This window comes from Astyanax mexicanus, chromosome 2 (assembly GCF_023375975.1).
Source record: "Astyanax mexicanus isolate ESR-SI-001 chromosome 2, AstMex3_surface, whole genome shotgun sequence".
Taxonomy (NCBI): Eukaryota; Metazoa; Chordata; class Actinopteri; order Characiformes; family Acestrorhamphidae; genus Astyanax; species Astyanax mexicanus.
The window spans coordinates 15,330,793-15,343,715 of record NC_064409.1 but is presented as its reverse complement, the minus strand read 5'-3'; the positions used below and the strand labels follow the sequence as shown (position 1 = coordinate 15,343,715).

At 36.2% G+C, this 12,923-nt stretch overlaps 2 protein-coding genes across 5 annotated transcripts in view; both read left to right on the top strand.

Annotated features, from left to right (window-relative positions):
* The window catches only part of pacsin2 (protein kinase C and casein kinase substrate in neurons 2), a 43,062-nt gene extending 31,696 nt beyond the window's left edge, over positions 1 to 11,366 (top strand). Inside the window, exons 8-12 of one of the 4 annotated variants that reach the window (XM_007229833.4) lie at positions 85 to 132; positions 2,801 to 2,922; positions 5,300 to 5,443; positions 7,190 to 7,374; positions 8,376 to 11,366. In XM_007229833.4, the coding sequence (XP_007229895.2) occupies positions 85 to 132; positions 2,801 to 2,922; positions 5,300 to 5,443; positions 7,190 to 7,374; positions 8,376 to 8,488 (612 nt within the window). In that variant the 3' untranslated portion in view covers positions 8,489 to 11,366. The remainder of the gene's footprint in view (positions 1 to 84; positions 133 to 2,800; positions 2,923 to 5,299; positions 5,444 to 7,189; positions 7,375 to 8,375) is intronic. The other 3 variants (XM_007229835.4, XM_007229834.4, XM_007229836.4) reach the window with 3 other exon arrangements.
* terfa (telomeric repeat binding factor a) overlaps positions 1 to 12,923 on the top strand; it is a 285,122-nt gene that overhangs the window by 224,263 nt on the left and 47,936 nt on the right. The gene's annotated exons all lie outside the window — the stretch shown is intronic.

Here is a 12,923-nt window from a genome sequence, read left to right as displayed (position 1 = left end):
CGCTTCTGTAATGCTGATCATTTTCCAGGGTGTCCTTTTCTTCACTGACTAACTCCTGTTCACTCCTTCTCCACTCTAATCCAGAAAGTGGACTTCTCGCGGCCACGCTTCCATAAGAGAAAGTCCATCATAGTGAGTCCTGCATGGCCAACATTACTGCTGTCCTCAGAGTGGTCTCTGTTTTAGGGAGCTTTTTATTGGCCTAACTGTTGCTGTGTCTGTGTGTTTGCTGTGATATCAGATTTATTTCCAGGGTGTCACTGCAGGCTTTGGAGAGGTAGCAGCAATCCAGAACCTCACAAAATCTCATTCTAGATGTAATTTTATTATTGTAATTTGTTTTGCTGGCCATACATTCTCCCCAATCAGCTGCTATCCAGGTGTATATCCCTATCACTAAGGATGCCTCAACACAAAGAGGGTGAAGACTAGCAAATGCCTCCTCTGATACATGTGAAGCCAATCACCGCCTCTTTTTGAACTGCTGCTGATGCAGCATTGCCGAGTAGCATCACAGCGCACTTGGAGGAAAGCGCAGCGACACGGTTCTGATACATCAGCTCACAGACATCTTGTTCTGATTGACATCGCCATTTGGAGTGATGTAAGGAGAGAGAGCACCATCTACCCACCTAGAGAGAGCAAGGCCAAGTGTGCTCTCTCGGGCTCCTGCAGCTGAGGCAAGCTGTATGACCGGCATCAAACTGATCATAGTGGCAGACTGCTGGACCACCTGAAGCCCCTAGACTTAATTGTAGATTAAGTTTATTTTATGGTATCAAAAGAAGACATTAGAATAAATGCAATATTTTAATATTTCAAAAAAAAAATATATATTTTTTATGGGTTTAAATGACACACTTTTTGTCATTTGAATTAGTAGTGATGATCCATTTCCCAGAGATCAATAACGGTGTTTTTACTGAATGCAATTAAATCTTTGTAGAAGCTTCAGTGAATCTAGTTACTCCAACAGTAGCCCTGACACGATCATTACGTCATCGACTTATTGTATGATAAATTAGCATGATGTAATTTTTTTTTTAATGAAAAAAGGAGACTTAACCAGATGCACTGTTATATTCTCCTCTTTTAGTGGATAGAGTCAGACAGTTTTTGCCCAGTAAAAAGTTGCCTTGTTTATATGATTTTTAGCAGGATCTGCTGATGTTCAGTTTTAATCCATATTCATTTTTAACCTGCCTTTCTCTTAAACTACACCCTTCCCCTTGAGATTTGCCAAAGTAAACAATGCTACTTGCACCACTACACTTGAGCTGGTGCCCTCCCTTGATCTCACCATTCATTCATCCAAAGATCCTATTTGTCTTTTAACTTTAACCCTTGCCTTTCTGTTCAAGCTTTAGTCTTAAAGCTAACTTAGGTGTAAGAGCTACATTACCTGTTATCATGATCTTTTGGACTGAACACTTTTGCTAATCTAAGTTAAGTTAAATGTTAAGTTAAATATTAGGTTTAAAGTTAAGTTGCCCAAGCTGTAAGTAAAAATTGCTTACCATAAACGTCTTAAAACCACATTTAGGTTCTCAATTTAGTTCTTATAAAATGCATAATTTCTGTTTTACCCAGACACGCATTAGTGGTTTCTAGGAAAGGGGCACTGGTAATAGCAGTATACTTAACAATAAAGGTAAATTTATCTTATGTATAAATAAATCATATTTGAACAGTTTTCTGGAGCAATGACTATAGAAAAGCATATACAGCACAATTGCTCTTTAATGTGAAGACATCAAAGGTCCGTGACACCACACCTTTACTGCCTAGTTGCAGTATGATGATTAGCTCTGCCCTCTCCATATGTTTAAATGACAAAACATCTAATTTTTAATCTCACATTTCTCCTTTAAACTCTGTTTTTTTATAGTATTTTAAAATTTTAACGTTATTCTGTTACCCTTAGGAATGACGTGATTTGACAGCCTTAATCATATTATTGATCATGTGGTGCTGTGCTGTGGATCACATTAACAGACACTGCACAAAATTCTTTTTTTTCTTTTTTTTTCCCCCTTTCCCTTTTCTTTTATATATATATATATATATATATATATATATATATATATATATATATATATATATATAGAAGGGGATGTGTATGGCTCCTTCTGTGGCCGCTAATGTACATAATATGGTAGCAAATTAATGGACTATTAGTGGAAAATTTTGGCTTAATGTTTTTCTGAACGTTAAAAAAATTTAACCACAGTGTCCATATTTATATACTCATTGATCTGGAACAATATGAAGCACTTGAAATACACTTAGGGTAGTGTAAAAAAATACCTTTTGATATATAGAAATTGGTGTATGTTTAGTAAAGAGTTCTTTGTAGTCATGTGAAAGTTGTCAGGCTAACAGCAGCTGGTGAATCTACTGTTTGCGTCTGATAGTGCTGAACACTTCAGCTGTTTTATTTGCTGTGTGGGGTGGCCTGGTGTGTGTGTGTGTGTGTGTGTGTGTGTGGCGTGTTGATAGAAACATTTGTTTCTGTTGAATAGCAGTAAGATACAGAGCACTTGTGAAACTTCTGTTTCGTAAACAGTATGAGGTTATGAATGCTAACTCAACCGTACTCAGGCCAAGATGTAATCTGACAAACAGACACGTGTGTGTGTGTGTGTGTGTGCTCACGTGTGTTTGTGTGATAGAGGCTAGTTACAACTCATTACACATAAGCCACTAGGCCAGAATTAGGGCTCAGCTGTTTCATGCTTTGTTAGGGACAGTCTGTGCACTCATGTGTGTGTTTCTGTGTTTGTCTCTGTTGTGTTACCAGGAGTGGTCCATAGACCTAAACCGCACACTGAGCCGAAGAGAAAAAAAGAAGCCAAGCGATGAAGTGACCTTAACGGGCATCAACCAAACAGGAGACCGACCAGCAAAGACCAATAACAACAGGTAACACACCACAAACTGTTAAGCCACAAGTAGTTTTTTTAAATGTATTATAATTATTTTATTTAGACCACTTTTGAATTTGGACCACATTTTTAGTTTTGGACCAGCTACTGTATGAACATAACTTTACGTTTTCAAGTGTAAACTGTCAGAATAGCTAAATCCAGTCAGAGCAAAAAAGCAGAACTACATTATGAGGCCCATATTTGTAAAGGTATTGAATTTCTTCTTCACTATTTTTTATTGACGTTAACAAAGTAATTTGATTTAATTTCCTTCTTCCTCCATTCAGAAATAGTAACCTTTCCAGTGGCCTGTTATGGCTCGAACATTATATACCAGTGAAGTTTAAAAAAAAAAATGCTTCACAGACTTCCTAAAATATCAGCATGCTGTCCTGCTTCTTAAATAGATATCCCCTGGGGAATCCCCACCTGCTTGACTCGGTAATAAAAAGGTTGCAAATTCCAGCAGCCTTATTAGTGTAAAATGCCTGTTTAAGAATAATTCTTCCACAGTGCTCACTGGATGTTTGCCTTCTAGGCTAGCCTTTATTCCTGGGGCTGTTGTATCTAGGGAGGGAGTAACTTGTAAGAATCTGAGGCATTCCAGAAGTGCTTGACCTTAATTTGACCAAACAGATCAACATTAGACTCCTCTCTGACTTCAGCAAAACACGGATTCCACTTTTGTGTGGGTGTTTGGGTAGTAGTGGTAGTGGTAGTAGTGGTAGTAGTAGTGGAGCTGTTTAGAAGGAAGAATTAAAATGTTTTTAAAACATTCTCAGTGCTGTGCTGTCCTAATTCTATCATGTTTGTTCTTGACAGTACCAGCATTGCCTTACCTTTGGCTTTCTCTCTTTTAACTCAGCAAACCTCTGACACTAATAATGTCTATGGAAGGCTACACAAACAGCCCCAGTCTGATTAAGTTGTACATTTTTATTAGCAGTTAATTAAGTTAAAATATTTTGGTGTCCGTTCTGAAAGCTGACTTTTGTGTGGACATTTTTCAACACTTCAAGTATTTGTGCGATGCAATTGAAAATGGATTTGTTTCCACAGATTTTTATTAATTTTGCCACTTATTTCACTATCCTAAATGTATTTTGTTTTGCCTTTCAAAGAAATTAATTACTGTATTACTGTAGTTTAAAAATATTTGTCCACTTTTAATATCCCAGCAGACATACCAACAAAGCACAATACATTTACATAAGCAGTGCTAACCCTGAATTTGCCTCAGCAGTTCTACTGTAGTCACACAGGTACCTCAGAATTGCAATTTTAGTCATAAAGTCACATTATTAAATCATAAAATTAACTTAGCAATTCTCCTTAAATCACATGAAAGTTAAATGTACGCAGCCAGATTTTGGTAAACAAACAGATGCTAAGGCTAAGTTACTATCCTAGCTCTGTAAAGCAGCTATTTTATGAGGAGCTAGTAAACACCAACCAAGGCCCATAATTGATACTAAATGCTTTATTTAGTTTAATTTATGTATAAAAATTTAAGTATAAAAACTTGCAATTTGTCTGCTCTCTTATCCCACTCTCTCCCTCACTTACTGATATATATACAGCAGTGCTTGGACACGCATCGTTGTTGGTCTGCAGCAAAAAAATCCTAACCTTCGAGTAAATGTTAAAATATTACTTAAAATAAATAATCATTGTTCAATCATTGTTCAATGTATGTCAAATAATGTTTTAAATTATGTATAGTTTAAAATGATAGGTGATGTCTATGCATTGTTTATCTGTTAAAATAATGACCAAGTAGCTTAATATTACAACTCTGATATTTATTCTTATGCACTGACTTACCAGAGGAAGCTAATTACGGTTGACACACACGCACCCTCACAGAAACAGAGGCAGAGAGTTTGATAGCAGTGTTGTGGCTAATTGTACTACTGTATACAGAGCCTTTTAATGGGAAATAAAGAGAAGTTCTAATTTGTTCTCAAACCCGGCTATTTTCCCAATGCCGGCCCCGCGGCCTGAATGATGCGCCACACATAGAAGCCCTATGCTACTTACTCTCCACTTCCAGTGAATGTGTAGTGTTTACCACATGGACCTATGAACAACATAACTAATATTTTTGATCAATCAGTGTTCCTGACCTTTTCACCTGATTCCAATTCTTTGAAAATGCTTGATGGACCAGATTTTTGATCACATGGTATTTATATATATCAAATAGATTTGATATTTGCATTAAAAGCATTGGTATCTTGTTTATGTAATGCATCTATAACTGTACATATTGATTTTTTTCGTTTTGTAGAATATACATTATGTTCACAGACCTGTTGTTAAGCTGCATGTTGGTGTGTATATCACAGTGCTGCCTCTTTTCATGTCATTAGCTTGGCTGTGCCCAGTAGCACAGAACCAGTGGGCTTAAATCCATTTGATGATGACGATGAAGAAGAGGAAGAGGAGGAGGTGCCAGCTGTGCAGCCCAAAAGCAGCCCAGTCAATGTGAAAAAAGAGGAAGTTATTTCCAAAACGTTGGTGAACGGAAAACACCTGTTGTTCTGCTGCAGTGCATCCTTCTCTTTTTCTTTAATTCTCTCTCTTTCTCTCGCCTGACTGTTATTTTATTCCTCTACTTTCTTTTTCTATTCCCCTGGTCTTCTTTCAGGTGGCTGTTTTTTTCTCTGCATGGTTGCATAATGAAGATACTGTACCTGCACACTCTGTGTTCTTCACATCTTAACATTGTTTTGTTTTGCAGCCTGTTCGTGCATTGAGCTGTGCTCAGTCAGTTCCCTAAACAATATTATGGCAAATGTTGTTATTGATCTCACATTAAGGCCTAATTAAAATCGAAATAAAAAAATATCCAAAAATGAATGTAATTAAGTAATGGTCTGACTGTAACACGCGGTCATTTCAGTGTGTTCTTTACTGTTTTGCCTTAAGCTTGTATTTTCTCTGTGACCCAGTGTGTTTATGCTGCCCTCTGTGGTGGTTAAACAGACTGCAGCCATCTCCTGCATATTAGCCCTTAGAAGTCAAGTTATTTCTTTTTATTTTATTTTACACAGTTACATGATTAATTTCAGGTATATAATGAATAATTTCTGTATATATACATACTGTAGTATAGTAGGTGTTTACATTATGTAGAATTCAGACATATGCTTTACATATGCATCAAAAGGTTCTAAGATAAGATAAGACATATGACAATATTATTCTTTATTATTTCCACATTGGTGAAGTTTTCAGTCGCAGCAGCATAAACAGTTTGCACAGGGCTGAAGAATCCATTAAATAAATGATGTTTAAGATAGAAATTAAGTTATATGAGAAAACACATGATTTACAATTATATCTATACATATTTAATTCATAGTTAATATATACATTTCACATTTAATATGTGTAGTTTAAATACCCTTATGAAGAGTGAGTGTGTGTGTGTGGTTTACTTGGAGCGGTACCAAATAAATTGTCTGACAGTTACAGGAAGGAAGGACTGCCCTGCGATAATATATTTATTATTTTCCACCCCTAATTTCTCTGAGGTAAAGAGATAAAATTATCTGTGTTGCCAGTAATTTCTCCATAACCTTCCATTTAGAGTGTGCTTCTTACAGATCTCTGTTTAGAAGCCGTGTAGCCCTAGCACTTCACCCTATGATACAAAAAAGAGAGGTAGGGCTGAGTGGTAGGGGCAAGAGGAAAAATGGGATTAGGCCCAAGTCTCTTCCTGTCTGTGGCTGATCTGCTGCTGCTCTGGCAGGGCGCTTCATAAACAAATTCTCCCACATTTTCCTGCTACAAGTGAATTAAAATATCCTGATTTTGTTTTTGTTGGCAATAACTTTGACTTCTAAGAGTTAAATTGAATGTTCCTCTTTTTTGTACATTTTGTGTATTTGTGTCTCCTATCAACTCTTAAGCTTATGCCTCTTCAGCTGGCTGCTGACAATCAGATCTTCATCATCTTCTTTTTCAAAATGTCATGTTTACTTCCATTCTGTAAGCAGGTGTTCCTCCCCTTCATAGAGCGAGAGCTGAAGGTTTCTGTATGGAGATGCTCGGGGCATGTCTGAGCTTTAGCTTGGGGTTAACTGTGTGTTTGAGTTTCTTTGCATCTGAATCTTACTTTCCTCCTTCCTTCTGGCATGTTGGATGTCCTGTCGTTGTGCATTATGTCTGTGATTGACATCTGTCATGTTTATCATGTTCAATGTATTGTTTTCCTTTACTCTCCATCTCTAACTTTTCTTTATCTTTTCTCTCAGTGCTAGCAGTGTGGAGAAGACGCAGGATTGGTCAGATGAGGAAACCGGGAACCCGTTTGGAGCAGACTCTAATGGAAACGGGAATCCATTTGAGGATGAGCCAAATTCTCCAGTCATCTCTGTACCTGTCAGGGCTTTGTATGATTATGAGGGCCAGGAGCAGGATGAGCTGAGCTTTAAAGCAGGTAAAATAGACATGTACTTAATTTCAAAGCAACCCTGGTTAAGAGTGTTGCTTAAGGACCAACAGTATCGAACCTACAACCTTGTGGTCTATAACCATTAGTAAATGTGTTATCTATTATAATATGGTTTCGAATTGTTGACTTCTAGGTTATGGGCAGAGCACATCTCTGCTGCCTCACTATCTTATCTTACCTTCAACCCAGATGAGACTTAAACTCGTACTTCCTGGTGTAAGAAGCCAATGACTTAATCATTGGCCCACTAAGGCTCCTGTGAGCATTTTATTTTTGACACATGTTGCAGCCTCCAAAGGACCGAAAGCCCAGTTTTTATCTTTGTAATTAGGTTAGTGTTGGTCTTTTGAGCAGTCAGTAAAGTTTTATAGTTAAAAAAAATAATAACTATAATAATGATAAATTATTACATATTTGCAAAGCCTGCTGTATACTATTTGTTTCACTCTCATATATTTATGTAATAGTCATATGAAAATTTATGAAGTGTTATCTTGGTATGTATTACCATTCACAGTGGACAGTGCAGTATGTGGTAATGATGGTGATGAATTGAATTTTCATGCAAACAGACAAACACACACACACACACATTCCACAGGTCAGTTTTTAGCTTCTGTGGGATATGACAAAAGTCATTGGGCCTGGCATTAAAAAAATAATTATGATGATCCATTATTGTGGCTAGCACAGCTGGCACAGCTTGCCTCAAAAAACACCTTAAATTTCAAAAACTTTTACTGTCTTAAATGAACTGTAATTAGCCCAGAATCATCGGCTATGATAACCTTAAATGATGAACTACATTTAATAAATGTACTGCATAAAAGTGCTTAATAAACGTAAAAAGCTTGTTAGCAGCATAGGCACATAAAAGGCTGTGTGTAGTGCTTTAAAACAATGAGGTATGCATTTCTGTGCACTCTCTTTCCTTCTCTCACATATTCTCTCTCTCTCTCTTTCTCTCTTTTTCTCTTTTTTCAAAGGTGATGAATTTACTAAAATTGGAGAGGAGGACGACCAAGGTTGGTGCAAAGGACGCCTGAAAGACGGCACTGTGGGACTCTACCCTGCCAACTATGTAGAGGACATTCAGTGAGAGGAGAACAAGCAGGATGGGCAGAGGAGATTGAAGAGAAGCTACTCACTGTCTCACCCTAGTGGTGAAGGCTGGACTGAATGCTGCAGTGTAGTGAAAGAAAGAAATTCTGCATTTTCACTCTTGTTCTTTCTTCATAGGTGTCGCTCTATTGCGCAGATGTAGGAGTAGATACCCCACATGTCACCATCTTATCCAAGAGGTTCTTAGATCTGCACAAAAGGGCGACTTCCAGCTGGCATCTGTTCAAATTTCATAGCTGCATATCTGTTTGTGGATGCCAGTAAAGTGGTGTTGCGAGGTGTAATCAGTTTCACACCACAACGCTGTTTCAGCAATCACAGAATCTCATTTTAAATTGCTGAATACAATGTGCTGACAGACCTAGGATGGAATTCCTTAGTGCTGAGTGTTTGATTGACGACAGTTAACTCTGAACAGATCTGTTTCTTTTGGATTTAGGGAAAAGGTGGAAATTAATTCTTCAAATTCTATATTTAACAATTTAGAAAGTATTTTGCATATTTAGAAACTTTTGCATTTAAGGATTTCATTGCTGCAATTGTATCGCTTAAGGCTATGAGAGTCTGCTGTGTTTCCATGCAGAATTGAGATGCGAATTGAGTGTGGCCATATGGCCGTATGGTGGGATTATTATTCCATGCTCTTAAAAGTAAAGTTGCTTCAAATAGTTCTCTGAGTGATGTCATAGAAGAACCACTTATAAAAGAACAATTCATTAAGAACTATGGTTGTAAAAGAGGTGTGAGGCGTGCAGACCCTTTTAAAAAGGTCTGTAAAAGGTATTGTAAATTGTTGCCAGCTCAAATGTACCTGCATTACCTTAGTACAGCTACAGGGGGAGCTCTTCACACTGCAGACTGCTCATGTGACCTAATGAGATTGGAGCTGTAGGAAGGTAGAGGTCTACAGTGAATGCGCATACCAAACTACTTCTAATCCTGGGAAATTAGTGCTGCCAACCTTTTGAAGACTTTAAACTAATTTAGTATCTTGGACATATCTGTTGGACATAACCAACAGTGTTTTTGTCAGTATTGTACATCCCTATCTGTAATTGTGATTTTATTTTTTTATCCAACCTAAACTAGTGCTTCTGTGAACCAGGTCTTCAAATGTGGACCATAAATACAAAATCCATTTTCGAGAACAAAATACAGGACTGGAATGTAATAGAACAACTTAAGCAAATTAGTTGACCTACTAAGGATTACAAAGTCCAGGACTGAATTCAAATCTGGTTTCAAATAACTCTGTTGTATAACATTCCTCAAAGAACCATTCAAAGACCCTTTATTTTATTTTTAAGAGTGTAGTAATTTCTCCTATGCTACACCCATTAACAGTAATATAAGAATATGCAAAATCACAATCTTATAACTAAGACTTCCACTGATGGTAATCAGGAACTAAGGAGATTTTATTTTCCAAATTTTAGGTTTTATGATTTTAACTCGTGTGGATGAATGGAAAATTATTTTAAATAGTTATTCTTGATTCTTAACTTATTCTTGATCTTAACAAGAATCAATCAGAAGGCCCATACTGGTTATCAGGGATTAGCTGATGGCTGAGGACATTGCCATATACATACAAAGCTTTCTTTGTGCAATGCCATATACAAATAACTTTTAATTCATAAAGAACCGTTTTTAAAAAAGTGTGTAAAATCACTTTTACAAAACATTAAGCTTGGTTCAAAAACATTTATATTGACTTTATACATGGGTTAAATCCTATTGAAGGGTTCTTCTGTTTTCCAAAAAGATTCTTGATGGAACCAAAAGGGTTTGTTATGATCTCACTCAAAGAGCCTTTTGTAGCCCTTATTTACATTTCTTTCCTCCCCTTTTTATGTGTTTTTGTAGGTGATCCTAATGGTGCCACATTTAGTTTTACTCTTAAAATCAAAGGTTCTAGAAAGCCTCAAAGAACAGTGCCATAAAATAAGTATATTTGTTTCCCTTGTGAAGAACCAAGTTTGGAACCTTTGTTTATAAGAGTGTGTCATTTGTAAATTATCGCTAGTCAAGTTGTATCGTTTCACACAGTGTAGTATTGGTTTGAGCTGGCCTTCACTTTGATTCAAATTTTAATGTTTTCAAATAGTTTTTTTGAGGGGGTTGAGGAGTATTTCACTTGAAGTTAGCTTTATTCTTTAGTCTGCACTGGACAGTTCACATAATCCACATGGGAGGGCGAATTCATACACTTTTTAGTACAAAAAAACAGATGCCAGTCTTCAGCCTTTGTGCGTGTATCTTGCAGTTAACATAAGAACAAAATAGGCATTCAGATAATTAATAAATAAATAAATGAGGTGATGGTGATGAGTGCTGCAGTTTTAGAATTCAGACTGTTAATTTATAAAACAAAATGCCTTAAATGCTTCACCCTTTGCCCATGGACAAATGCTGTGATTTATGCTGATTGAGAACCAGAATGTATAGTGATTGAGCATTTATGTGGCGTATGAATGTCATGAATTTATTGTTTTTGTTACATTTGTATATATGAATTGTAGTTCTTTCTTGCAGATGGTCATATAGTTATTATTTAGGCACACAACTATCAGTACACAGTAGGACACATTGTTTTTTCTTCATTCTCTTCTTTCAGAGTTTGCCGGTGGTTAACTCATCACGGCCTGTTCACGTTCACTGATGGCAGTTATATTGTTAATGCCATCTCAGGGGGGACAAAAGCAAACCTTTAATTGTACCAGAGTTTTGCTGTAACTGGCACATCTATTAACTTTGACTTTTATTTTGTTACATTATTGCAGCAGCTGTGCTCACGCAGTGCACTTTGTTCAGTTTGTCACTCTGCAGTTGGCAAATAAAAAGATTTCATCTAAGCGTGTGTGGTCATCTGTCTGTGGTGTGTTTTTTATCTTGTACAGAAATGTACAGGTCTGTTGTTGTAGCCTAGTTTTCTACACATTAAATGATGCAATATGCACTGGGAATAACATTTAGTATAAATATTAGTAGCTCAAAGTCCATGGTGTTTTTGTTTTTTAAAGTCAATGATTTCAGAGGAATCAAGAACATTGTTTAGTGTAATTGCTTTGTGACCTTCTCTATTGTTCCAAACTAGGCTGCATAGGGTGAAATAAGCTTGATGAGTACAATGAGTGAATAGTACATTAAGAGTTTGCCAGTATTTTCCTTTTAGCGTAAAACTGTAGGCTTTAAAACATTTCTCTGTGATTCTTATTTTTTCATAAAGCATTGCTTTATAAGATACGACCAAATTGGATAATGATAATTGGACATAATATATTTTTTATAGCAGAGATAGATATAACCTGTATCTGTAGAAATATTAAGGATTAAGCAGTAAAACTTTGTTCTCTGGGATGATGGTGCTCCATCCAGTTCCTTTTGGATGAGTTGGGGAAAAAAGTGGTGGTGATTATCCTGACCTTACTAACAATTGTCATAGTGCATGTAATCAAATCTTCACAATAGTGACAGTTATTCTGTTAACAAGTATTTTCAAGATATATTTTTAAAAAATCTCAGTATAAAGAAGAAATAAACTGATCATAGTTTGAGATATCCCAATACTTTTTTTTAAATACAGTGTATGTCTGGAAACCAACAATTACTGAGCAGAATGATATAGGCTTTTTATTTATTTTTATTTTTTTTGTATGAGGCCTCATTTTGCATACATTTTCCAGCATGCCTTGACTATCACTATGCTGATGGTTCCAACAGAATTAGAAAAGCAAACAAACCATTGTAATTTTTTACTTTTCATACAGTACAATACCAGTCAAAGATTCTGCATTGTAGATTAATACTGTCATCCAAACCAAGAAGGAAAACATGCCATTTGTTAACCAAGAACTACTCAACTAAGTAAAGTTGCTAAGTAAAAAAAAATACTTTAAGAAATGAAGTTTAGTCAGTCTAAAAATTTTCAAGAACTTTGAAATTAAAGTGCAGTCACAAAGACTATCAAAAGGTTGTGATGAAACTGGCTCTTATCAGGACCACTCCAGGAAAGGATGACCAGGAGTTACCTCTGTTGCATATGATAAGTAATTTAGAGTTATCAGCGTCAGAAACCACAAATTAACAGCACCCCAGATAAGAGGACCTAAATACTTCACAGAGTATTCTGGTTTGTTAAACACTTTTTAATTCACTAAATGATTGCTTATGTGTTCCTTCGTAGTCTGGATAATTTGTATTGGAAAAATGTAGGAAAAAATTATACTGGTACTGAATTTACATATTTACATAATAAAATGGAGGAGAATATGTTGCATTTAAATTAAATAATATTAAATACAACCGAATAATGTTTAACAACTCTGTTTTAGTTAAGTACAGAGTTTTAACTAAGTGAAGACAGCCTGTCCCCTTTAATCAGGTGTCAGATTGCATACATTTCCCAGCAT